General features: G+C 53.2%; 1 protein-coding gene across 1 annotated transcript in view; it reads right to left on the bottom strand.

The window, feature by feature from the left end:
- The window catches only part of ANAPC4 (anaphase promoting complex subunit 4), a 170,535-nt gene extending 144,308 nt beyond the window's left edge, over positions 1-26,227 (bottom strand). The window contains exons 1-5 of the mRNA XM_075329394.1: positions 26,145-26,227; positions 23,718-23,863; positions 14,810-14,915; positions 13,985-14,117; positions 3,840-3,914 (exon numbers count right to left, since the gene is read on the bottom strand). Coding sequence (XP_075185509.1) covers positions 3,840-3,914; positions 13,985-14,117; positions 14,810-14,915; positions 23,718-23,825 — 422 coding nt within the window. The 5' untranslated portion in view covers positions 23,826-23,863; positions 26,145-26,227. The remainder of the gene's footprint in view (positions 1-3,839; positions 3,915-13,984; positions 14,118-14,809; positions 14,916-23,717; positions 23,864-26,144) is intronic.
- Between the last annotated feature and the right edge of the window lie 1,373 nt (positions 26,228-27,600).

A 27,600-nucleotide genomic window follows, 5' to 3' on the forward strand; every position in this document is an offset into this window, starting at 1 on the left:
AAGATACACTGCCCGTATTTCCAGAACATTGATCTGAAGCGAGGACTCTTGCTGGGTCCACGTACCCTGAGCCCTGTGGTGGAGAAAAACCGCTCCCCACCCTGACAGACTCGCGTCCGTCGTGACCACCTCCCAGGATGGGGGTAGGAAGGATTTCCCCTTCGATAATGAAGTGGGAAGAAGCCACCACCGAAGGGAAGCTTTGGTCGCCTGAGAGAGGGAGACGTTCCTGTCGAGGGACGTCGGCTTCCTGTCCCATTTGCGTAGGATGTCCCATTGAAGAGGACGCAGGTGAAACTGCGCGAAAGGGACTGCCTCCATTGCTGCCACCATCTTCCCCAGGAAGTGCATGAGGCGCCTCAAGGGGTGTGACTGGCCTTGAAGGAGAGATTGTACCCCTTTCTGTAGTGACCGCTGCTTGATCAGCGGAAGCTTCACTATCGCTGAGAGGGTATGAAACTCCATGCCAAGGTATGTCAGCGATTGGGCCGGTGTCAGATTTGACTTTGGAAAATTGATGATCCACCCGAAATTCTGGAGAGTCTCCAGGGTAGCGTCGAGGCTGTGTTGGCATGCCTCTTGAGAGGGTGCCTTGATCAACAGATCGTCCAAGTACGGGATCACCGAGTGACCCTGAGAGTGGAGGACCGCTACTACAGTAGCCATAACCTTGGTGAAAACCCGTGGGGCTGTTGCCAAGCCGAACGGCAGTGCCACGAACTGCAGGTGTTCGTTTTCTATGGCGAAGCGCAAGAAGCGCTGGTGCTCTGGAGCAATCGGTACGTGGAGATAAGCATCTTTGATATCGATCGATGCAAGGAAATCTCCTTGGGACATTGAGGCGATGACGGAGCGGAGGGATTCCATCCGGAACCGCCTGGTCTTTACGTGTTTGTTGAGAAGTTTCAGGTCCAGGACAGGACGGAAAGACCCGTCCTTCTTTGGGACCACAAACAAGTTGGAGTAAAAACCGTGGCCCTGTTGCTGAAGAGGAACAGGGACCACCACTCCTTCTGCCTTCAGAGTGCCCAGCGCCTGCAGAAGAGCCTCGGCTCGCTCGGGAGGCGGGGATGACCTGAAGAATCGAGTCGGGGGACGAGAGGTGAACTCTATTTTGTAACCGTGAGACAGAATGTCTCTCACCCAACGGTCTTTTACCCGTGGCAGCCAGGTGTCGCAAAAGCGGGAGAGCCTGCCACCGACCGAGGATGCGGAGTGAGGAGGCCGAAAGTCATGAGGAGGCCGCTTTGGTAGCGGCACCTCCGGTGGTCTTTTTAGGACGTGACTTAGACCGCCATGAATCAGAGTTCCTTTGATCTTTCTGAGGCCTTTTGGACGAGGAGAATTGGGACCTGCCCGCGCCCCGAAAGGACCGAAACCTCGACTGCCCCCTCCTCTGTTGGGGTATGTTCGGTTTGGGCTGGGGTAAGGATGTATCCTTTCCCTTGGATTGTTTGATGATTTCATCCAAACGCTCGCCAAACAATCGGTCGCCAGAAATTGGCAAACTGGTTAAGCGCTTTTTGGAAGCAGAATCTGCCTTCCATTCCCGTAGCCACAAGGCCCTGCGTAGTACCACCGAATTGGCGGCTGCAACCGCCGTACGGCTCGCAGAGTCCAGGACAGCATTAATAGCGTAAGACGCAAATGCCGACGTCTGAGTGGTTATGGACGCCACCTGTGGCGCGGACGTGCGTGTGGCTGCGTCAATTTGCGCTTGACCTGCTGAGATAGCTTGTAGCGCCCATACGGCTGCGAATGCTGGGGCAAAAGAAGCGCCGATAGCTTCATAGATGGATTTCAACCAGAGCTCCATCTGCCTGTCAGTGGCATCTTTGAGTGACGCCCCATCTTCCACTGCAAGTATGGATCTAGCTGCCAGTCTGGAGATTGGAGGATCCACTTTGGGACACTGAGCCCAACTTTTGACCACGTCAGGGGGAAAGGGATAACGTGTATCCTTAAGTCGCTTAGAAAAACGCTTATCTGGACAAGCATGGTGAAATATCCAGCATTAGATTGATGGACGCAATAAGATCGTTCACTATGGCGTCCCCGTCAGGAGTATCAAGATTGAGAGCGGCCTCAGGATCAGAATCCTGATCAACTGTCTCCGCTTCATCAACCAGAGATTCCCCCCTCTGAGACCCTGCACAATATGATGATGTCGAGGGAAATTCTAAGCGAGCTCGCTTAGTCGGCCTGGGGCTGGGGTCTGTGTCAGAACCCTCAGCCTGGGACCCATGAGATACCCCGGGAGGACATTGTTGGTCCAACTGAGGTGGGCCAGGGAACAAAGATTCAACAGAGTCCCTGTGCTGAGATACCGGCCTGGACTGCAAGGCTTCTAGTATCTTAGCCATAGTCTCAGAGAGTTTTGCAAACTCCGTCCCCGTCACCTGGACAGTGTCAGCAGGTGGCTCCCCCTGGGCCCCTCTTAGCAGAGGCTCTGGCTGAGTAAGTGCCACAGGGGCCGAACAGTGCACACAATGAGGGTCAGTGGAACCTGCCGGTAGCGGGGTCGTACATGCGGCGCAGGCAGCATAAAAAGCCTGTGTTTTGGCACCCCTGCCTTTCGTGGGCGCCATGTTATTATCTTCCCTGAGCAACACAATAGGGTATATAGCCAGAAATCAACTGTGCACCATACAGTGTAAAATATATATACCATAAACATATAATGTTACACTACTGCACAATGGGGCTAGCACCACAGGTGCTGCTTACCACCCGCTTAAAGCGGTTGTGAGGCCACCAGAGTCCCTGCCTGGGTCTCCCAGACTTTGTCCCCCTCTGCAGCGTCCGAGGAGCTGACAGGAATGGCTGCCGGCGTCCTGAGGAGAGGTGGGAGCCGTGGGCGTGACCCAGAAAGTGCGGGAACTGGTGCCCGCACTGTGCACAGTGAGAGGGGTGGAGTATGCAAAGCATGCTCCAGCCCTCAGTGCTGCTCGTTCTGTGCAGCGTCCCGCCCTTCCCCTGCCTGTCAGGGCTGGGGGTGGGAAGAAAGGAAACTAGGCCGCAAAAAGCAGGGGACTCTAGTAATAAACGCGGCCGCCGTAAAAGCGCGGCCGGCGTGGAAGTCCCCGGCGCACTACAAGTCCCAGCCGCGCCGCGGTGTTTCCATGGCAGCGGCGGTCAGTGCGGCAGTCCCTATACATAAACACACTCAGCAACGCTGAGTGTGTAATGGCACATATTAACCCGGTCAGCGCCGCGGTCCCCGGTGCACTAGCACACCCAGCAAAGCTGGAGTGTTGCTGTGCGCTGTCCCCACAGGGATACAGAGTACCTCCAAGTAGCAGGGCCATGTCCCTGAACGATACCCGGCTCCTATCCAGCAGGCTCCACAGGAGTTGTGGATGAAGCACGGTCTCAGTGCCTGGAGACCGATAGGATCCCACTTCACCCAGAGCCCTGAGGGGGATGGGGAAGGAAAACAGCATGTGGGCTCCAGCCTCCGTACCCGCAATGGATACCTCAACCTTAACCACACCGCCGACAAGAGTGGGGTGAGAAGGGAGCATGCTGGGGGCCCTATATGGGCCCACTTTTCTTCCATCCGATATAGTCAGCAGCTGCTGCTGACCAATCTGTGGAGCTGTGCGTGCATGTCTGCCTCCTTCGCACAAAGCAAAAAACTGAGGAGCCCGTGGGAGCATGGGGGGTGTATAGGCAGAAGGGGAGGGGCTTTACACTTTTAGTGTAATACTTTGTGCGGCCTCCGGAGGCATAGCCTATACACCCCAATTGTCAATTGTCTGGGTCTCCCAATGGAGCGACAAAGAAAGTCATATGTGGAAACATAAGTGCAGTACATTACGTCAACAGTAGATCCTTACTTTTTGGGCAAAGCAGGTAACTTCGGAAGAAGTGTACTGGACTCGTCTTCTGCGCTGTAAAATGACTTCAAGACACTAAGATAAAATATTAATATTCTGATATTACAGCACAAATAATAACAGCCAGTAATCAGTCCTATGTATGAATATTTTCATGTAAATTTGCAATGTGTGCGGACAAGCAAATTGTGTCAAGGCGACATTATTTAATAAGTGGGCGACTTGGAAAACTGTGATGCCATCAGCTCACCAGGGATTAACTAGGCACAGTATATTTACAATGGAAGCTATTTTACCAAAGTGTCTCTAAGGGCTCTTGTCCACTTGCGAGTAAAAAATCCCTGCGATACTCGACCAGAAAGAAGGGAATTTTGTTTACTTACCGTAAATTCCTTTTCTTCTAGCTCCAATTGGGAGACCCAGACAATTGGGTGTATAGCTACTGCCTCCGGAGGCCGCACAAAGTACTACACTTAAAAGTGTAAGGCCCCTCCCCTTCTGGCTATACACCCCCCCGTGGGAGCACGGGTCCTTCAGTTTTAGTGCAAAAGCAAGAAGGAGGAAAGCCAATAACTGTTTCAAAAACAAATTCAATCCGATAAACATATCGGAGAACGTAAGTTATTAACATGAACAACATGTGCACCCGAAAAACAAATACCCTCAGAAAAACAGGGCGGGTGCTGGGTCTCCCAATTGGAGCTAGAAGAAAAGGAATTTACGGTAAGTAAACAAAATTCCCTTCTTCTTTTTCGCTCCTAATTGGGAGACCCAGACAATTGGGACGTCCAAAAGCAGTCCCTGGGTGGGTAAAATAATACCTCGCGATCGGGCTGTCAGGCAGCCCTTCCTTACAGGTGGGCCACCGCCGCCTGCAGGACTTGTCTACCTAGGCTGGCATCCGCCGAAGCGTAGGTATGCACCTGATAATGCTTGGTGAAAGTGTGCAGACTCGACCAGGTAGCCGCCTGGCACACCTGCTGAGCCGTAGCCTGATGCCGTAATGCCCAGGACGCACCCACGGCTCTGGTAGAATGGGCCTTCAGTCCAGAAGGAGTCGGAAGCCCAGCAGAACGGTAGGCGTGAAGAATTGGTTCCTTGATCCACCGCGCAAGGGTGGATTTGGAAGCTTGCGACCCTTTATGCTGACCAGCGACCAGGATAAAGAGTGCATCCGAACGGCGCAGAGACGCCGTGCGGGAAATGTAGATCCTGAGTGCTCTCACCAGGTCCAACAGATGTAAACCCTTTTCAAATTGGTGAACTGGATGCGGACACAAAGATGGTAAAGTGATATCCTGATTGAGATGAAAGGAAGATACCACCTTGGGAAGGAACTCTGGAATTGGACGCAGTACTACCTTGTCTTGGTGAAACACCAGGAAGGGAGATTTGCAAGATAACGCCGCCAGCTCTGACACTCTCCGAAGAGACGTGACCGCCACCAGAAAAGCCACTTTCTGTGAAAGTCGAGAAAAGGAAATCTCCTTCATAGGCTCGAAAGGTGGCTTCTGGAGAGCAATCAGAACCCTGTTCAGATCCCAGGGTTCCAATGGCCGCTTGTAAGGGGGAATGATATGACAGACCCCTTGCAGGAACGTGCGTACCTTAGGAAGTCGCGCCAGGCGCTTCTGAAAGAATACGGATAGCGCAGAAACTTGTCCTTTAAGGGAGCTAAGCGACAAACCTTTTTCCAACCCAGACTGCAGGAAGGAAAGAAAAATAGGCAATGCAAATGGCCAGGGAGAAACTCCCTGAGCAGAGCACCAAGATAAGAATATCTTCCACGTTCTGTGGTAGATCTTGGCGGAGGATGGTTTCCTAGCCTGTCTCATGGTGGCCACAACATCATGAGATAAACCTGAGGTCCCTAGGACCCAGGACTCAATGGCCACACAGTCAGGTTCAGGGCCGCAGAATTCAGACGGAAAAACGGCCCTTGAGACAGCAAGTCTGGACGGCCTGGTAGCGCCCACGGTTGTCCTACCGTGAGATGCCACAGATCCGGGTACCACGACCTCCTTGGCCAGTCTGGAGCGACGAGAATGGCGCAACGGCAGTCGGACCTGATTTTGCGGATCACTCTGGGCAATAATGCCAGAGGTGGGAACACATAAGGTAGTCGGAACTGCGACCAATCCTGAACTAAGGCGTCTGCCGCCAGAGCTCGGTGATCGTGAGACCGTGCCATGAAAACCGGGACCTTGTTGTTGTGCCGTGACGCCATCAGGTCGACGTCCGGCATCCCCCAGCGGCGACAGATCTCCTGAAACACGTCTGGGTGAAGGGACCATTCCCCTGCGTCCATGCCCTGGCGACTGAGAAAGTCTGCTTCCCAGTTTTCCACGCCTGGGATGTGAACTGCGGATATGGTGGATGCTGTGTTTTCCACCCACGTCAGAATCCGCCGGACTTCTTGAAAGGCTTGCCGACTGCGTGTTCCCCCTTGGTGGTTGATGTACGCCACCGCTGTGGAATTGTCCGACTGAATCCGGATCTGCTTGCCCTCCAGCCACTGTTGGAAGGCTCGCAGAGCAAGATAGACTGCTCTGATTTCCAGAACATTGATCTGAAGGGTGGACTCTCTCTGAGTCCACGTACCCTGAGCCCTGTGGTGAAGAAACACTGCTCCCCACCCTGATAGGCTCGCATCTGTCGTGACCACCGCCCAGGATGGGGGTAGGAACGACTTTCCTTTTGACAATGAGGTGGGAAGAAGCCACCATCGGAGAGAGTCCTTGGTTGCCTGAGAGAGGGAGACATCCCTGTCGAGGGACGTCGACTTCCCGTCCCATTGGCGGAGAATGTCCCATTGTAGAGGGCGCAGATGAAACTGCGCGAAAGGGACTGCTTCCATTGCTGCCACCATCTTCCCAAGGAAATGCATGAGGCGCCTCAAGGAGTGGGACTGGTTCTGCAGGAGAGATTGCACCCCTGTCTGCAGAGAGCACTGCTTGTCCAGTGGAAGCTTCACTATCGCTGAGAGAGTATGAAACTCCATGCCAAGATATGTTAGTGATTGAGTCGGGGTTAGATTTGACTTTGAAAAGTTGATAATCCACCCGAAACTCTGGAGAGTCTTCAGTGCCACCTTCAGACTGTGTTGGCATGCCTCTTGAGAGGGTGCCTTTATAAGTAGATCGTCCAAATACGGGATCACGGAGTGACCCTGCGAGTGCAGGACAGCTACTACTGCTGCCATGACCTTGGTGAAGACCCGAGGGGCTGTTGCCAGCCCGAAAGGTAACGCTACGAACTGCAGGTGTTCGCTTTCTAGAACAAAGCGTAGAAAACGCTGATGCTCTGGCGCAATCGGCACGTGAAGATAAGCATCCTTGATGTCTATTGATGCTAAGAAATCTCCTTGAGACATTGAGGCTATGACGGAGCGGAGAGATTCCATCCGGAACCTCCTGGTTTTTACGTGTTTGTTGAGCAACTTTAGATCCAGGACGGGCCGAAAGGACCCGTCCTTCTTTGGCACCACAAACAGATTGGAGTAAAAACCGTGACCTTGTTCCTGAAGAGGAACGGAAGTCACCACTCCTTCCGCCTTTAGAGCGGCCACCGCCTGCAGCAGAGCATCGGCTCGGTCTGGCGGTGGGGAAGTTCTGAAGAAACGAGTTGGAGGACGAGAGCTGAACTCTATCCTGTACCCGTGAGACAGAATGTCCCTCACCCAACGGTCTTTGACCTGTGACAGCCAAATGCCGCCAAAGCGGGAGAGCCTGCCACCGACCGAGGATGCGGAGAGAGGAGGCTGAGAGTCATGAGGAAGCCGTCTTGGTAACAGTTCTTCCTGCTGTCTTTTTTGGGCGTGACTGCGTCCGCCAAGAATCTGAACCTCTCTGATCCTTTTGAGTCCTTTTGGACGAGGAGAATTGGGACCTGCCTGAGCCTCGAAAGGACCGAAAACCAGACTGACCCCTCCTTTGTTGGGGCTTGTTTTGTCTGTGTTGAGGTAAGGATGAGTCCTTACCCTTGGAGTGTTTAATGATTTCATCCAAACGCTCCCCAAACAATCGGTCACGAGAAAAGGGCAAACTGGTTAAGCACTTCTTGGAAGCAGAATCTGCCTTCCATTCTCTCAACCACAGGGCCCTGCGCAAAACCACGGAGTTGGCTGACGCCACCGCCGTACGGCTCGTAGAGTCCAGGACAGCATTAATCGCGTAAGACGCGAATGCAGACATTTGAGAGGTCAATGGTGCCACCTGCGGGGCAGATGTACGTGTGACCGAGTCGACTTGTATAAGCCCAGCTGAAATAGCTTGGAGTGCCCATACGGCTGCGAAAGCTGGCGCCAACGACGCTCCAATAGCTTCATAGATGGATTTCAGCCAGAGCTCCATCTGCCTGTCAGTGGCATCTTTAAGTGCCGCTCCATCTTCTACTGCAACTAAGGATCTAGCTGCAAGCCTGGAGATTGGAGGGTCCACCTTGGGACACTGGGTCCAACCCTTGACCACGTCAGGGTGAAAAGGATAGCGTGTATCTTTAAGCCGTTTAGAGAACCGCTTCTCAGGATAAGCGTGGTGTTTCTGGATTGCATCTCTAAAGTCAGCGTGGTCCAGAAAAGTGCTTAATTTACGCTTGGGGTATCTGAAATGGAATTTCTCCTGCTGTGAAGCTGCCTCCTCCTCAGTAGGAGCTGGCGGAGAAATATCTAACATCCTATTGATGGACGCTATAAGATCATTCACTATGGCGTCACCATCCGGTGTATCCAGATTGAGAGCGGACCCAGGATCAGAATCTTGATCAGTTACATCCGCCTCATCACCCATAGATTCATCCCGCTGGGATCCTGACCAGTGAGACGAAGTTGAGGGCCCCTCATAACGAGCCCGCTTAGGTTGTCTGGGACAGTTGTCCGAGTCAGAATCGTCACCCTGGGGTGCATGTGACACCCCCGGAGCTTGGAAGTGTTCCAGCTGAGGGGGACCAGGGAGCAATGATGCCACAGTGTCCATGGTCTGAGATACTGGTCTAGACTGCAATGTTTCAAGAATCTTTGACATGGTCATAGACAATCTGTCAGCAAAAGCTGCAAACTCCGTTCCTGTCACCTGGACAGCATTCACAGGTGGTACACCCTGGGTCACGTCCAGCAGAGGCCCCGGCTGTGCAAGTTGCACAGGGGCCGAGCACTGCACACAATGGGGGTCAGTGGAACCTGCCGGTAGAGCAGCCGCACATGCGGTACAGGCAGCATATAATGTCTGTGCCTTGGCACCCTTGCGTTTAGCGGACGACATGCTGTTGCCTCCTTGTAATCTAGGAGGGTATATAGCCGAGAATCACCAGCGACCGTACAGTACAAAGTATTTGCAAACACAAAATACTCAGTATACAAACGGCACAAGTGGGGGTGAGCCCTTGAGGGCTGCTTACCGCCCGCTGAACAGCGGGTATGAGGCCGTAGAATCCCGTGTCTGGGTCTCCCCGTCTCCCCTCTGCAGCTCAGCGTGCAGGCAGGAATGGCTGCCGGCGTTCTGTGAAGAGGGGCGGACCGTGGGCGTGCCACAAACAAAGAGCGGGAAACTGCGTCCTACTGTGCCTGGTGTGAGGGCTGGAGTATGTAAAAAAGACTCCAGCCCTCAGCGCTGATGCTCTGTACAGCGTCCCGCCCTCCTCCTGACTGGCAGGTGCGGAGGCGGGAACGAACGAACTAGGCCGCAAAAGCCGGGGACTGTAGTAATAAGCGCGGCCGTGATATATGCACGGTCAGCGCGGAAGTCCCCGGCGCACCACAAGTCCCAGCCGCGTCGCAGTCCCAGCGGCCGGCGCGACCGTTCTCCCCGAGTCTACCCACTCAGCTAAGCTGAAGTGAGGAAATGGCACAAGCGCAGCAGCGCTGTTGTCCCCGGCGCACTAACACACCCAGCAATGCTGCGGTGTGCGCGCGTATGCACGGGGACACAGAGTACCTTGACGGAGCAGGGCCATGTCCCTGACGATACTCAGCTCCAAATCCAGCGGCTTCTCCAGGCTGCGGATGGAGCACGGTCTCTGTGCCTGGAGACCGGTAAAATCCCACTTCACCCAGAGCCCTAATGGGGATGGGGAAGGAATCAGCATGTGGGCTCCAGCCTCCGTACCCGCAATGGGTACCTCAACCTTAACAAACACCGCCGACAGAAAGTGGGGTGAGAAGGGAGCATGCTGGGGGCTCTGTATGGGCCCTCTTTTCTTCCATCCGACATAGTCAGCAGCTGCTGCTGACTAAACAGTGGAGCTATGCGTGCGTGTCTGACCTCCTTCGCACAAAGCAAAAAACTGAAGGACCCGTGCTCCCACGGGGGGGGTGTATAGCCAGAAGGGGAGGGGCCTTACACTTTTAAGTGTAGTACTTTGTGCGGCCTCCGGAGGCAGTAGCTATACACCCAATTGTCTGGGTCTCCCAATTAGGAGCGAAAAAGAAAGTGAGTCGAGTGTCCTGCGTATGGTGTGGTTTTTTCCACATAGCATCCGTATGACATGCGAGCATCATGCGAGTGCTATGTGAGTGCTATGCAAGCAGCGGTGGACTGGCTACCGGAGGAATCTCCAGTAATACCAGGCCTGGCCGCGGTTACCTGCACTGATCTCCGATGCTCTCACCTGAGCTCCAGAGTTCAGCCCGGCCTGTCTGCAGCTATCATGAACTGAACCGCAATCGCCTGGGAATCAAATCACTCGGCGCTCGTGGTCCAGTCTAGGCTGCACTCCGGAGCTCAGGTGACAGCTCCGGAGTTCAGTGCATGTAACCGCGGCCAGGACTGGTATTACTGGAGATTCCTCCGGTAGCCAGTCCGATGCAAGTGTGTAGATTGTTAACATCAAGGACCCATGTGACATGCGTATGCCATTTGTATGACATGCATATGCCACCCGTATTCTGATTATTTTCTCGCTAGCATAGGCTGGCATGGGGGTGCGAGAGCTGAGACTTGGTGCAAATCGCAGCACGCTGTGATTTCACCGAGAGCACGAGACGTGTCGTATAAAATTAAGCTAGTGGACAATGCCTCATAGCTTAACATTGGTGCTAGTGCACTCGTACAGGAAAATCGCAAGTGGACAAGAGCCCTAAAGATCAGTGTACACTGCATTATAGGCTATTGTCAGGAGTATATATTAACAGTAAAATATAGATGTATGACATGGCGTCTGTTCACTATAGGGGCCCATTAAATAAAATATGCACAGGGTGCAATATGCACATGCAATACTAGGTTTAAATCTGCAGTATGTCAAATCTTTCTGCAAATTTTTCCCTTTGCAGTGCAAAAGTTTTTAAGTAGGTTCAATGAGATTGGCGGGATGGGGGTTCCACATTCGAGACCCCCACCGATTAGATGTCATAAGTGCCTGCCAGAAGGGGACAATGTACAAAGCTGGAAAATCAAGGCTTAGTACAGTGTTTAGTGACTGTGATTTTTCATTGACGTGAATGGGAGCTGAGCTGCAGTACTCAGAATTGGCCACTACACATTGTACACAGTAAAGGGGGCTTTACACGCTACGACATCGCTAATGCGAACTCGTTGGGGTCACGGAATTGGTGACGCACATCCAGCTGCATTAGCGATGCCGTTGCGTGTGACACCTATGAGCGATTTTGCATCGTTGCAAAAACGTGCAAAATCGCTCATCGGTGACATGGGGGTCCATTCTCAAAAATCGTTACTGCAGCAGTAACGAGGTTGTTCCTCGTTCCTGCGGCAGCATACATCGCTCCGTGTGACACCGCAGGAACGAGGAAGCTCTCCTTACCTGCCTCCCGGCCGCTATGCGGAAGGAAGGAGGTGGGCGGGATGTTACGTCCCGCTCAGCTCCGCCCCTCCGCTGCTATTGGGCGGCCGCTCAGTGACGTCGCTGTGACGCCGCACGGACCGCCCCCTTAGAAAGGAGGCGGTTCGCCGGTCACAGCGACGTCGCCGGGCAGGTAAGTAGTGTGACGGGTATGGGCGATGATGTGCGGCATGGGCAGCGATTTGCCCGTGTCGCGCAACAGATGGGGGCGGGTACCCACACTAGCGATATCGGGACCGATATCGCAGTGTGTAAAGCCCGCTTTAAAGTCTGGTGACCGAGGGAGCTGCAAAATGCAGAATTTTGGGGTGCCAAACTCCCAATGATTCCTATTCTTTTTTTTTTTTTAATTAAATGTTTTTATTAAAGTTTTACAAGTTACAACCAAATAGACATTGGAGGCTACCCAGCCTCTACCCCCTCCCATCCCTCCCCTCCCCAACAAACATTAAACAAACAGACTTGTAGAAAGGAGAGCTAATGTCAAATCTGCAGCTCCACACATTCCTAGACAAAAGTTCTTAAGTACCATTATTACATTTATCAATTAATCCAATTAGACTTTTGTTTTTCTTTATGAGTTTTTGCTTTGTTTGGCATTGTACACAGTTAAATGTCATTTTTGATGAAGAATCTAACCTCTTCCCATGTTACTCTCTTCTCCCCAAACCTCCGTCATTATTATAGATAAGTTGTGCAGAAATTTCTCGCCCTTTGCCCCTTGTTATCAATTTAGAGTAAGGGGTACTTCACACACAGCGAGATCGCTGCTTAGTCACGGTTTTTGTGACGCAGCAGTGCCCTCATTAGCGATCTCGCTGTGTGTGACACTGAGCAGTGATCTGGCCCCTGCTGTGAGATCGCTGCTCGTTACACACAGTGCTGGTTCGTTTTTTTATTGTTGCTCTCCCGCTGATAAGCACACATCGCTGTGTGTGACAGCGAGAGAGCAACAATCCTGAATGTGCAGGGAGCAGGAGCCGGCGTCTGACAGCCTGCGGTAAGCTGTAACCAAGGTAAACATCGGGTAACCAAGGTGGTTACCCGATATTTACCTTCGTTACCAGCCTCCGCAGCTCTCACGCTGCCAGTGCCGGCTCCTGCTCCCTGCACACGCTAAGCTAAGCGGTGTGCGCTGGTAACTAAGGTAAACATCGGGTAACCATACCCGATGTTAACCTTAGTTACCAGTGTCCGCAGCTTCCAGCTCCGTGCAAGCGCAGCGTCGCTTGCACGTCACTGCTGGCTGGGGGCTGGTCACTGGTGAGATCTGCCTGTTTGACAGCTCACCAGCGACCATGCAGCGACGCAGCAGCGATCCTGACCAGGTCAGATCACTGGTGGGATCGCTGCTGCGTCGCTAAAGTGTGAGGGTACCCTAAGCCCAATCTAAACCTAATCAGTTCCCTCGAAGCCATCCCTGACCAGTCTATCCATCGTGCCCATATTTTTTTAAATTTGATGACGCCATTTCTTTTCCGATATATACTTTTCTCCACATTTATCACCCAATTAACTTTTTTGACATATTCAGATATTGTAGGACTGTGGTCCGAGATCCAGTGTTGAGCGATTAGTTTCCTGGCAATATATAATAGTCTAGATACGGCCACTTTGCCCTCCTCTCCCAAAAGGTAAATCCTCCACGCATCCCAGAATACATACAAAGGGAGTTAAGCTCGTCTCTATCGTATATACTCTACTGATTATTTCTGTCACCTCTCTCCAGAAATGTTCAATATCAGGACACGACCACATCATATGTAATAGATCTGCGGAACATATTTTGCATCGCGGGCAGAAGGGGTCAGTTCTAACTCCAATATCAAACAGGAATCTAGGAGTGCGATATACTTGGTGAATAACGTACAGGTGTGACAGTCTGTATGCCTCCCCCAATGATAGACTAGGAATTCGTTCTAAAATTTCTACCCATTGGTTGTCCTCAATAGGTCGTTCCCATTTTTATTTTGCGTTTACTGGACAATTTCGGTGCACCAGATATAATAGATCCCAATATAAACGAGAGAACACTCCCGCTGAGCCACTAGAGGATGCTATGCGTTGCATGACTTTGTTCTGCTCCAATGCTCTACCCGTAATAGAGGTTTCTGCCTGATAGGCATGTCTCAGTTGCAAGTACTTATAAAACTCCGAATTCTGGATCCCAAACTCTTGCAACTGAGGGAAGCCTCTGAGTTGTCCCTCCTCCACAATATGTGTGAATCTATTTATCCCTCTCAAAGCCCAACTCCCAAACCCCTCTAAACGATGGATTCCTATTCTTAAAATAGGTTATCAATCTCTTTGATGTCACTGGAGTTGTCCAGGACTGTCTGTGAGCTCACCTGTTCTCCTCCGATACTTCCATCCACTGCATGCAGGACACTGGGGTTTCCACAGAGAAAGAATGAAGGCTTTCCGGCTTTTCAACATCACAAAGAACGATCTTCTTGGTGTCAGCCAGACCAAAAGCCAAGACTTTGCGTACAAAGAACCGAAAAGTTACCGTAATGAATAGTGATGAGCGGGCACTACCATGCTCGGGTGCTCAGTAGTCGTAACGAGTAGTCGGATGCTCGGATGGGCGCAACTAGAGTACCCCAGTATAATGGAAGTCAATTGGGAACTCGAACATTTTTGCGGAAGATGAAAAATGCTCAAGTTCCTCGGTCACTTTCATTACACTCGGGTCCCCGAGTCGCGCCAAACTGAGCATTATCTGATCATTACGGGTACAAAGCACCCGAGCATGGTCGTCCTATGAAGACTTAGGCTATGTGTCCACGGTAGAATGTTGCTGCGGATTTTTCTGCATGAAAATTCGCGACTTTCCCGGCAAATCCGCACCTTTTCAAAGGTGCGGAATTGCCGCGGATTTTGGTGCGGATTTTTTTTTCCCAATTCTATAGCCAAAATCCGGATCAAAATCCGCAACAATAATTGACATGTTACAGATTTTTCCGGATCAAAATCCGCGGCAAATCCGCCGCGGAAAAATCCGCAGCATGGGCACAGCATTTCCAAAATGCCATAGAAATGGCTGGGAAGTGCCGCTGCTGCAGATTTTCGGAAAATCCGCGGCTTTTCCGCGAGAAATCCGCGGCAAAATCCGCGCATTTTCCGCAGCGTGGACACATGGCCTTATAGACAAAACAAGAGGATCCGCTTACTTTTGCCGTCAGGTCTCCATGCTAAGCACGTCACCTCCTTTCCTGTATTCTCATTTGGGGGTAGAATCCAGACTCTCTGAATATTGGCCAGTCTGTGGAGCAACACCTGACGAGAAGAGGCGACATTAATGTGCAAAATAAGAGCAATCTTACTATTTACGATCAGTCATTTCTAAGATGTCATTGGGGGACAAAGGAATCCATGGGATGTCCTATAGTAGTCTCAAGAGTGGGGAAAAAAAGACAAAAACCCACAAGTCTGAGAATAAGCCACTGTGGCTTGCAGGATTCTTCTATGGAGGTTCGCATTCAACGTGGCGTAGGTGTGAACCATGTACAATTTTGCGAAGGTATGAATGGAAGAACAGGCAGCACTTCCGTAGCTGTAAGACAGCGCCCACTGCACGAGTGGAGGGAGCCATGACCTTGAGTGAGTGCCCTCTGTTTTTTATCCGGTAGGCTTCAAAGATGGTAGAAGAGATCCAGCCGGCAATGGTGGATCTGGAGTTCGGAAGTCCTCTGGAGCCAAAAGAATGACTGGTACTCCTTCTGCCTTGATCTTCTTGACCAACCTGGGGATCAGCGGTAGAGGAGGAAATATGTGGAAGGGAGAATTTTGACCAGGAAATCACCAGAATGTCAGTCGACCACTAGGGGATGGTGAGATCGGGACAAGAACTGGGCAACCTCGTAGTTCAATCTGGATGCTGTCAGATCACTGTCTTCCCCCTACTATCCATCCTCCGGATCCCTTGTGACAATTGAAATCTACACCACAGGGCGGAATTCGAGCTACCGGTCCCCCAGCGGGCACCACCACTGAGTCACTATCGGGTACCTTTAACTCCGATGAGGACACAAGGCCTGTCACCCCCTCCTCTCCAAGAACAACCTTGTCGGCAGTGAATACACAGTATGTAACACTTACTGGGGTTGTGGGATGATCAGTCCCGTTGAAGCGGGGGGGGGAGGTCCTAGTCCGAGTAATCCAGGTATTGGGGTGTCCGGGTTTTCAGGGTGCTCCTTATGGGGGCCCCAAACCGTTGGGGGAGACCTCTAGGGGGTCTATTTGGGTCTCGGAGGAGGATACTTTGTCGGTGCTTGTCCATCCAGGGCTGACTCATGAACCTTGGTGATCTGCTTTTGATAAAGAGCCAAACCGTAATGAGGCTTCATGTGAACAGTTTGAGACGCTGACTCAGAGAAGCCTTCTGAGATAATGGGTGGAATGGCAGCTGCGCTCTGCTTCAGTTGTTTCAGGTCCATTTGTTTCTGAGGCGAGACATTAACTCGCGTGTCACTGCCAGTGCTCGGCAGACTAGGCCGGGGACATCAGCCAGGTGGGATGGACTCTCCCAAAACGTTTCCCAGGATTAGAGGGTTTACAGCTGGCATGTTGTATTAAGGAAAATCACTGAATGAAAATTTTATATATTATATATATACGTGTGTATATATATATACATGTGTATATATATATATACATGTGTATATATATATATATATACATGTGTATATATATATATATATATATATATATATATATATATATATATATATATATATATATATATATATATATATATATATATATAGATAGATAGATAGTACAGCCCAAGAGTTTGGACACACCTCCTCATCTCTAGAACAACTGTTAAGAGGAGACTTTGTGCAGCAGGCCTTCATGGTAAAATAGCTGCTAGGAAACCACTGCTAAGGACAGGCAACAAGCAGAAGAGACTTGTTTGGGGTAAAGAACACAAGGAATGGACATTAGACCAGTGGAAATCTGTGCTTTGGTCTGATGAGTCCAAATTTGAGATCTTTGGATCCAACCCCCGTGTCTTTGTAGAAAAGGTGAATGGATGGACTCTACATGGCTGGTTCCCACCGTGAAGCATGGAGGAGGAGGTGTGATTATGTGGGGGGGCTTTGCTGGTGACACTGTTGGGGATTTATTCAATATTGAAGGCATACTGAACCAGCATGGCTACCACAGCATCTTGCAGCGGCGTGCTATTCCATCCGGATTGCGTTTAGTTGGACCATCATTTATTTTTCAACAGGACAATGACCCCAAACACACCTCCAGGCTGTGTAAGGGCTATTTGACCAAGAAAAAGAGTGATGGGGTGCTACGCCAGATGACCTGGCCTCCACAGTCACCAGACCTGAACCCAATCGAGATGGTTTGGGGTGAGCTGGACCGCAGAGTGAAGGCAAAAGGGCCAACAAGTGCTCAGCATCTCTGGGAACTCCTTCAAGACTGTTGGAAAACCATTTCCGGTGACTACCTCTTGAAGCTCATCAAGAGAAGGCCAAGAGTGTGCAAAGCAGTAATCAAAGCAAAAGGTGGCTACTTTGAAGAACCTAGAATATAAGACATATTTTCAGTTGTTTCACACTTTTTTGTTAAGTATTTCATTCCACATGTGTTAATTCATAGTTTTGATGTCTTCAATGTGAATCTACCATTTTTAGAGTCATGAAAAGTAGGTTTTTTGTGTACTCACCGTAAAATCTCTCTGAGTCTTCATTGGGGGACACAGGACCATGGGTTATGCTGCTGTCACTAGGAGGCTGACACTAAGTAAACATAAAAAGTTAGCTCCTCCCTAGCAGTATACACCCCGAGCCGGAGGCGGGCTCAGATCAGTTTGGTGCACAAGCAGTAGGAGGAGTACCAGAATCACCATACATAAAACAAAGTTATAACTAAAATAATGCAGCCGTGCGAACAAGAGGTCTATGAACATAAAACCGCTGAAAATGGCAGGCAAATGCAATTTAACAACCAAAAAACCAAGCAGGGTGGGTGCTGTGTCCCCCAATGAAGACTCAGAGAAAGAGATTTTACGGTGAGTACACAAAAATCCTACTTTCTCTATCGTTTCATTGGGGGACACAGGACCATGGGACGTCCAAAAGCAGTCCCTGGGCGGGAATACAGAAGCACCGCAGATAGGAAGAAAACAACGACCTCCCTCGGCGGGCTTGAACTATAATTGAATGCTGTCACCCTATTACAGGTGTGCAACTGCTGCCTGCAAGACCTTTCTCCCAAAACTAGCATCTGCCGATGCTTGGGTGTGAACCTGGTAGAACCTAGTAAAGGTATGCAGGCTGGACCAGGTGGCGGCCTTGCAGACCTGGTTGGCCGAAGCCTGATGCCTAATCGCCCAAGAAGCTCCCACTGCTCGGGTAGAGTGCGCCCTTACCCCCCGCGGCGGAGACTTGTCCCGAATCCGATAGGCCTCAGATATGGCAGAACGGATCCATCTGGTAATTGTGGCTTTGGATGCCCCTCTTGGGACCAGAAGGAAGGACAAACAGACCATCTGACTTACGGAACGGCGCGGTTCTGGAGACATAAATTCTAAGGGCGCGCACCAGGTCCAGGGTGTGCAAGGACCTTCCCAAGCCGTGAGAGAAGCCGGGACAGAAGGACGGAAGGACAATTTCTTCGTTTAGATGGAACGGGGAGACCACCTTTGGGAGAAAGGAGGGATCTGGCCGGAGAACCGCTTTGTCCTGGTGAAAAATCAAAAAGGGGGCACGACAAGAGAGAGCTGCCAGCTCTGACGTCCTGCGAATAGAAGTGATGGCAACGAGGAACACCACCTTCCAAGACAGGTGAGAAAGGGAAGAATCCCGCAAGGGCTCGAAGGGGGGACCCTGAAGCGACCCTGAAGCGACCCTAGGACTAGATTAAGGTCCCACGGTTCTAGAGGCCGACGATACGGCGGGGCCAGGTGGGCCACTCCCTGGATGAAGGTCTTAACCTGAGGACGAGAGGCCAGTTGCTTCTGAAACAGGATTGACAACGCCGATACCTGGCCCTTTAGTGTTGCGAGCGAGAGACCCGCATCTAGGCCTGACTGCAAGAATGCCAATAGGGAAGGAAGGGAGAAGGCAAGAGGAGAAGAAATACTGTGCTCTTCACACCACCTGAAGAAGACCTTCCACGTGCGGTAGTATATTCTTGATGAAGATGGCTTCCTGGCCCTAATCATTGTCTGTATCACTCTTGAAGAAAAACCAGCCTGAGCTAGAACCCAGGATTCAATGGCCAGGCCGTCAAATTTAAAACCTTTGAGTTCTGATGGAAAAGAGGTCCCTGCTGCAGGAGATCTGGACGGTCTGGAAGACGCCACGGAGCGTCTGCGAGGAGCTGAGTGAGTTCCGCGAACCATGCTCGCCTGGGCCAGTCCGGAGCCACTAGGATGACTGGTATTCCTTCTGCCTTGATCTTCTTGAGGACCCTCGGGATCAGAGGAAGCGGAGGGAAGATGTACGGGAGACTGAACTGGCTCCATGACAGGGTGAGGGCGTCGACTCCTAAAGCCAAGCGGTCGCGGCACCGCGCTACAAATTGCGGAACCTGACAGTTGAACCGGGAGGCCATTAGGTCCACATCCGGAACTCCCCATCTGTCGCAGATCTGCTTGAAGACTTCCCGGTTGAGGGACCATTCTCCGGAGGCGAGGCCTTCCCTGCTGAGGAAGTCCGCCACCCAATTGTCCACGCCTGGGATGTGTACCGCTGAGATCAGGGAGTGATGACACTCGGCCCAGTGCAAAATCTTCCTGACTTCTCGCATCGCCCCGACACTTCTTGTGCCGCCTTGGTGGTTGATGTACGCCACCGCCGTCGCATTGTCCGACTGGATCCTGACCGGGCAACCCTGTACTAGGTGCCGAAACTGCTGCAAGGCTAGCCGGATGGCTCTTATCTCCAGAATGTTGATCGGGAGACAACTCTCCCTCGGTGTCCATCGGCCTTGCGCTGTGTGATGCCGAAACACTGCCCCCCAGCCCTGGAGACTGGCGTCGGTGGTCACTATCTTCCAGTGGAGCGGGAGGAAGGACCTTCCTGACGCGAGGTTGCGTTGATTGAGCCACCAACGGAGGGAGTGGCGGGTCTCCGGCGAAAGATGAAACCTGCGGTCCAGAGAAAAGGGAGATCTGTCCCACTTCTTCAGCAAGGCCAGCTGGAGGGGCCGGAGGTGGAACTGTGCAAAGGGTACCGCTTCCATCGCCGCCACCATACGACCGAGGACTCGCATGCCGAACCTGATGGAAACTTGGCGCGGACGCCGGAGAGCGCGGAGGCCTCGTTGCAGGGAGGACATCTTCTCCTGTGTGAGGAAAACTCGCCCTTGGGTGGTATCGAATACCATGCCTAAAAAGGTAATCTGTCGGGCCGGGGTCAGAGAGGACTTCTTCCGATTGATCAGCCACCCTAACCGTGAAAGGGTGTCGATCGTGACCTGAACCCCAAGACGACAGTCTTCGAAAGAAAAACCCTTGATCAACATATCGTCCAAGTACGGGATGACCATAACACCTCTGGAATGTAGGACGGACATGGCAGCCGCCATGATCTTCGTAAAGACTCTGGGGGCGGATGCGAGGCCAAAAGGAAGAGCCGTGAACTGGAAGTGATCTTCCGCTATCGCAAAGCGGAGGAACTGTTGGTGAGAAGTGGCTATAGGGACGTGAAGATAGGCGTCTTGAATATCCAGCGATGCCAGGAATTCGCCGACCTCCATGGACGCGATCACGGACCGGAGTGACTCCATTCGAAACGGCCGAGGCCTCACCGACCTGTTTAGAAGCTTTAGGTCGAAGACGGGGCGGACAGAGCCGTCCTTCTTGGGGACCACGAAAAGGTTGGAATAGAACCCCTTGAAACGTTCTGCGGGAGGAACTGGTACCACGACTCCGGCTTGGAGGAGGGAGTCTATGGAGTGAAAGAACGCGCGAGCCCGCGCGGGAGACTCAGGAGGGCGAGATAGGAAAAAACGTCTCGGTAGCTTTGACTCGAATTCTATTTTGTAGCCTGAGGTGATGATCTCTCTGACCCAGGCATCGTCGGTCAGGGGGATCCACACATGCTGGAAACAAGACAGACGCCCTCCCACGAGTCTGGCGCTGTTGCGCGCCGACCGCGAGTCACTTGGAGGAGCGTCGGCGGTAACCGGAAGAGGATTTCGTGGACTGGCGGGGACGTGAACGCAAGGCGGGATTGGTCTTGAATGACGGGGTCCTCCTGTCTCTCGGAGAGCGGCTTTTTTGCGGCTGGGGAGTGGAGTTGAAGCTGCGAAAGGGCCGGAAACGAGCGGTGGGGCGCCGATTCTGGAAGCGCTTGGGGCGCAATTGGGGGAGAGATGTACTCTTTCCTCCCATCGCATCGGAGATCAACTGGTCCAGCTCATCTCCGAAAAGACGTTCCCCCTAGGAAGGGCAGGGAAGTCAGTGACTTCTTAGAGGCCGCATTCGCGTTCCAGGACCGGAGCCAGAGGACTCGACGGATGGCCACATTGTTGCTGGCGGCCTGGGCCGCGCAATTGGCAGATGCCAGGGCTGCATTGAGCAGGTACTCACCCACGAGGGAAATCTGCGAGGCGATGAGGACCAGGTCCGGATTGGCAGGAATGGCGCGGAGTCCGCAGCGTAGCGTGTCCGCCCAGGACATCAGTGCCTTGGCAACCCAAACCGAGGCAAAGGCCGGTGAGAGGGATGTGCCCGCTGCCTCGAAGGCGGAACGGGCCAACCTGTCAATCGTACGGTCCGTGGGGTCCTTGAGAGACGTACCGTTAGTGAGTGGAAGGACTGTGTGGGAAGACAGGCAGGAGATTGGGGGGTCGACCACAGGGGAGCCTGCCCAATCCTTTCGAAGACCCTCAGGAAAGGGGTAATGCAAATCAATGGACTTACCGCTGGTAAATACCTTGTCCGGCTGTTGCCTGTGGCTGCGCAGTAACTCAGCGAATTCTGGATGTCCGCTGAATGCGCTTTGGGCCCGCTTCATCCGCTTAAACGAGACCTGGGTGCTCTGGGAGGAGACTGGGTCCACCTGTACCTTTAGGGTCTGGTTTACTGCTTCTATCAGGCTATTCACCATACGCCGAATATCAGCCGCCCGCTCTGAGTCCAGCAGGGGTGCTGCATCAGAATCATCATCGGAGTGGTCAGAAGTCTCTCCGGAGGAATGATGGTCTGGACCTGGGGATGAAGGTGAAACCTGGGAAGAGGCTGAAGGCGAGACCTGGCGGGTCCGCTTCTGAGCAGCCGAGGAGGTCCCTGCGACGGGGCTCACCTGCTCCGGAGGCGATTGCGTCAGGTCTGCGGGAGTCTGGGCGAGCGACGGCAGCAGGCGCAGTGCTTGCGCGATGGTCTGAGAAGCCTCAGAGAGGGAATCTACAGACTGGGACAGGGATGCTAGCCAGTCGGGGGGGGGGAGAGGGCGGGACGCAGGGCCCTGTAGCATCTGGCGCTGTGGCGTCTGCGGTATCAGAAGCGTCGGCCGAGGGGTCCTGCGGAGGCTGCGAGTCTGAAGAACAGACGGAGCATAGTGGGGCGTCCTGGCCTTGGGTAAATCTGGTCTTGCAGGAGGAGCATGCAAAAAATAAGGCAAAGGGGGCCTGCTTGGGTCGGGTGGACTTAGCATTAGGCATGGTGAAAAAAAAAGTACTCTCCCTGGTGGCTGCTAGGAAGGAGACAGGAGAGGGTTAACTCGTCCCTAAACTCAGAGAACGCTACCTAGTGAGGGCTACTCCTTAGGAGCAGGGCTTACCCAGGTCCTGTGTGCTGCCCACCAGTCCAGAAGAGGGAGTCCAGGAGTGAGCTGGCCAGAGAGAGGAAGAACGCCGGCGCGCTGCAGCCTCAGGGGACCAGACACAGGCTAAAATGGCGAGGGGACGCTGGAGGAGCTGGGGGAGGAGCAGCGTTCAGGCGCGAAAAACGGAGGATCCACAGCCCCCACCACAAGCCAGGAGGCTGAGCGGTGGGAGGAGACTGGACCAGACGACCGGCGGCCAATAGCGCTGCAGCGGGGGCGTGGCTAGGACGCAGGAGCGACTAGGCCGAGACCGGGGCCTAAATTTTTGGAGAGGGCCAGGGGAAGGTGCAGGAGAGGACGGTCCTACCTGTACTCGGCGGCGCCGGCCCAGCGACGGATGCGGTGCAGGCAGGGCGCCCTGCCCCTGCCTGTGTACAGTGCTCTCGTCCAGGAAGACTGAGGACTCCGGGGGAGAGCGTGCTGAGGCAGGGAAGTGGGCATCATGATGGGGGAAGCAGCCCCCCTGCAGGAGAAGGCAGCGTGAAAGGGCCCCATCGGAATACAAACGCTGCGGAGGTTCCATCCCTGCTGTATGCCCCTGTACGCCCTTTGGGGTGATACCGCAGGGTGAATCAGGGGTGCCCACGACAACCTGCCCACACGCGCAACCCCGGGAGTGGTACCACGGGGATGGACGGGGGAGAGGGCCCGAAATCTCAAGCCCCTGCGACCCTGGGGAGTGGTACCCACAGGGCTGCGGAGGATGAGTGAAGAGAATACCTGCAGAGAAAAAGAAGACAGGTATGAGAGCGATAAGCGGCGCCGAAATAAAACAAAAAAGCGCAAAAACACAAATGGCTGAGGGGGGCCGAGACGGCCCACATCAGCCTCCTACGACACTAAGCTAAAACTGATCTGAGCCCGCCTCCGACTCGGGGTGTACACTGCTAGGGAGGAGCTAACTTTTTATGTTTACTTAGTGTCAGCCTCCTAGTGACAGCAGCATAACCCATGGTCCTGTGTCCCCCAATGAAACGATAGAGAAATAAAAGAAAACTCTTTGAATGAGGTGTGTCCAAACTTTTGGTCTGTACTGTATATATATAGTGTTAGTAGAAAACAAAAGCATTCATAAATATGTATGTTAGGCAACATCAACTAAACTACATATCTGGGTCTGTGAAATGGCTGAATTAAGTATTTCAGGTTACTCAATTCTTATCCTCAACATGTTCTCCATCGGAGACAGATTGGGTTCGGGGACCATTTGCCCGCGGCAAGGCTCTCTCCGCTAAGAAAGTCGGAAGCACAGTAATATTAGAACGACGTCCAATGTGACTCTTACCTCTCCAGCTTTGTTCACAAGTGCAATGAGATCCCTCTTGGGAGACCAAGACATAAAGATAATTTCATGGGGTAACTGCTTCTCCCCGACCTGCCGAAACGAAGGCATCGCACAATCTCAGCTATTCCAATAACAGCTTCTGACATCTGCAAGGAGACAATCCGCATTAGTAATGTCATTCTGGTAACAGAAAGGATTTGCAGACAAATAGGTCCAAACAAAGTGTTTCTATTTGGCCTGATGTTCTGTATGGTCCATGCCTGTACGGAGCTTGTGCACTGGGCATAGTCACGGGGAACAGAAAAGGGCCAAACTGTTCCCACAGAGCTGAAGCTACAATTGTCCACAATGTCTTGTGCTGAATCATTAAGATCTTTAATCACTGGTGCTAAGGAACTGAGGTCACCCCCTAATAACAGTCCGGAGCATCATCCTTCTCCACCATCTGTACAGGGGCCACAATGCAGTCAGTGGATAACGTTCTCCATCACCAAACCCAGACTCCTCCATCAGTTACAGAGCAGCGTGATCCATCACTGCACAGAAAACGTCTCCTCCAGAGTCCAGTGGTGGCTTTACATCAGACACTCTATATTGTGCTTGGTGATGTACGGCTCGGCATTGTGCTTGGTGATGTACGGCTCGGCATTGTGCTTGGTGATGTACGGCTTGGCATTGTGCTTGGTGATGTACGGCTCGGCATTGTGCCTGGTGATGTATGGCTCGGCATTATGCTTGGTGATGTATGGCTCGGCATTGTGCTTGGTGATGTACGGCTTGGCATTGTGCTTGGTGATGTACGGCTCGGCATTGTGCCTGGTGATGTATGGCTCGGCATTATGCTTGGTGATGTATGGCTCAGCATTGTGCTTGGTGATGTATGGCTCGGCATTGTGCCTGGTGACGTACGGCTCGGCATTATGCTTGGTGATGTATGGCTCGGCATTGTGCTTGGTGATGTACGGCTCGGCATTGTGCTTGGTGATGTACGGCTCGGCATTGTGCTTGGTGATGTACGGCTCGGCATTGTGCTTGGTGATGTATGGCTCGGCATTGTGCTTGGTGATGTACGGCTCGGCATTGTGCTTGGTGATGTACGGCTCGGCATTGTGCTTGGTGATGTACGGCTCGGCATTGTGCTTGGTGATGTACGGCTCGGCATTGTGCTTGGTGATGTATGGCTCGGCATTGTGCTTGGTGATGTACGGCTCGGCATTGTGCTTGGTGATGTACGGCTCGGCATTGTGCTTGGTGATGTACGGCTCGGCATTGTGCTTGGTGATGTACGGCTCGGCATTGTGCTTGGTGATGTACGGCTCGGCATTGTGCTTGGTGATGTATGGCTCGGCATTGTGCTTGGTGATGTACGGCTCGGCATTGTGCTTGGTGATGTATGGCTCGGCATTGTGCTTGGTGATGTACGGCTCGGCATTGTGCTTGGTGATGTACGGCTCGGCATTGTGCTTGGTGATGTATGGCTCGGCATTGTGCTTGGTGATGTACGGCTCGGCATTGTGCTTGGTGATGTACGGCTCGGCATTGTGCTTGGTGATGTACGGCTCGGCATTGTGCTTGGTGATGTACGGCTCGGCATTGTGCTTGGTGATGTACGGCTCGGCATTGTGCTTGGTGATGTATGGCTCGGCATTGTGCTTGGTGATGTACGGCTCGGCATTGTGCTTGGTGATGTATGGCTCGGCATTGTGCTTGGTGATGTACGGCTCGGCATTGTGCTTGGTGATGTACGGCTCGGCATTGTGCTTGGTGATGTATGGCTCGGCATTGTGCTTGGTGATGTACGGCTCGGCATTGTGCTTGGTGATGTACGGCTCGGCATTGTGCTTGGTGATGTACGGCTCGGCATTGTGCTTGGTGATGTACGGCTCGGCATTGTGCTTGGTGATGTATGGCTCGGCATTGTGCTTGGTGATGTACGGCTCGGCATTGTGCTTGGTGATGTACGGCTCGGCATTGTGCTTGGTGATGTACGGCTCGGCATTGTGCTTGGTGATGTACGGCTCGGCAGTTATGGGGTCAGCAGAGCGGTGGGGACTTTGGTTGAGTGACTGTTATACATCAATTGGACGAGGGTTACATGACAGGAGCCATACACTGGGGGGGGTACAATGTAGGGGCGAGATGTTACACAGCGGGGGCGAGGGGCTATACACAGGTGGGGTAAGGGGCCGGGGGCTATTCACAGAGGTATTAGGGGGGATGAGGGGCCAGGGGGGCTATACACCACGGACCAATAGAGGGGCCAGATGAAAAAACCGGAATTGTGCTCAGCACAGGTCTCTATTTAGCTGACACACTGCTACATGCGATACCGGACACGACTCTCCGTCCCTCCAGCGGACTGTGTGTGAGCGGCTAGGACGCGGTACCGCACGGTGCAGTGTGTGATAACGCAGCGCTTTATGTCACCTGCAGCCGCTGCTCCCGGCCGGCACACACAGACCTCCCAGCGCCGGCTTCACCTCAGCGGAAGTAGACGTGGCCCCGCCCCCTGACGTCACTCATTTCAGTTTCGCGCTCAGACAAATGTAGAAAAACCTGAATGACGTCACGGTCACATGACCGCAGTGAATCAGTGCCCCGCCCACCAGCGGAGGCCGTCAGTGATGTGCCGCGGTGCACACGATGCGTTCCTAACAGACGAAATTTCCGGCAGCACTGATATTTAGGAGCGGCTAATAAGGTTTCCTCCACTCCTTATTTCTGATAATGGTGGCTGATACATTCAGCAGCAATGGCGACTCTGTGCCCCGGGGTCAATGCTTACTGCTCGTTGCTTAGGTTACCAGCCACCTCTGCTATCTAGCAGCAGTGGTCAAGCACGCACAGAGCGGTCAACAGCAGTGCCCCCCTCATTACTGGATCACACCGGTCAGCGGCAGTGCCCCCCGCATTACTGGAGCACACCGGTCAGCAGCAGTGCCCCCCGCATTACTGGAGCACACCGATCAGCGGCAGTGTCCCCCGCATTACTGGAGCACACCGGTCAGTGGCAGTGCCCCCCACATTACTGGACCACACCGGTCAGCGGCAGTGCCCCCCGCATTACTGGAGCACACTGGTCAGCGGCAGTGCCCCCCGCATTACTGGAGCACACCGGTCAGCGGCAGTGCCCCCCGCATTACTGGAGCACACCGGTCAGCGGCAGTGCCCCCCGCATTACTGGAGCACACCGGTCAGCGGCAGTGCCCCCCGCATTACTGGAGCACACTGGTCAGCGGCAGTGCCCCCCGCATTACTGGAGCACACCGGTCAGCGGCAGTGCCCCCCGCATTACTGGAGCACACCGGTCAGCGGCAATGCCCCCCGCATTACTGGAGCACACCGATCAGCGGCAGTGTCCCCCGCATTACTGGAGCACACCGGTCAGCGGCAGTGCCCCCCGCATTACTGGAGCACACCGGTCAGCGGCAGTGCCCCCCGCATTACTGGAGCACACTGGTCAGCGGCAGTGCCCCCCGCATTACTGGAGCACACCGGTCAGCGGCAGGGCCCCCCGCATTACTGGAGCACACCGGTCAGCGGCAGTGCCCCCCGCATTACTGGAGCACACTGGTCAGCAGCAGTGCCCCCCGCATTACTGGAGCACACCGGTCAGCGGCAGTGCCCCCCGCATTACTGGAGCACACCGGTCAGCGGCAGTGCCCCCCGCAATACTGGAGCACACCGGTCAGCAGCAGTGCCCCCCGCATTACTGGACCACACCGGTCAGCGGCAGTGCCCCCCTCATTACTGGAGCACACCGGTCAGCAGCAGTGCCCCCCGCATTACTGGAGCACACCGGTCAGCGGCAGTGCCCCCCGCATTACTGGAGCACACCGGTCAGCGGCAATGCCCCCCGCATTACTGGAGCACAGCGGTCAGC

The sequence above is a fragment of the Anomaloglossus baeobatrachus genome, chromosome 11, assembly GCF_048569485.1.
Source record: "Anomaloglossus baeobatrachus isolate aAnoBae1 chromosome 11, aAnoBae1.hap1, whole genome shotgun sequence".
Taxonomy (NCBI): Eukaryota; Metazoa; Chordata; class Amphibia; order Anura; family Aromobatidae; genus Anomaloglossus; species Anomaloglossus baeobatrachus.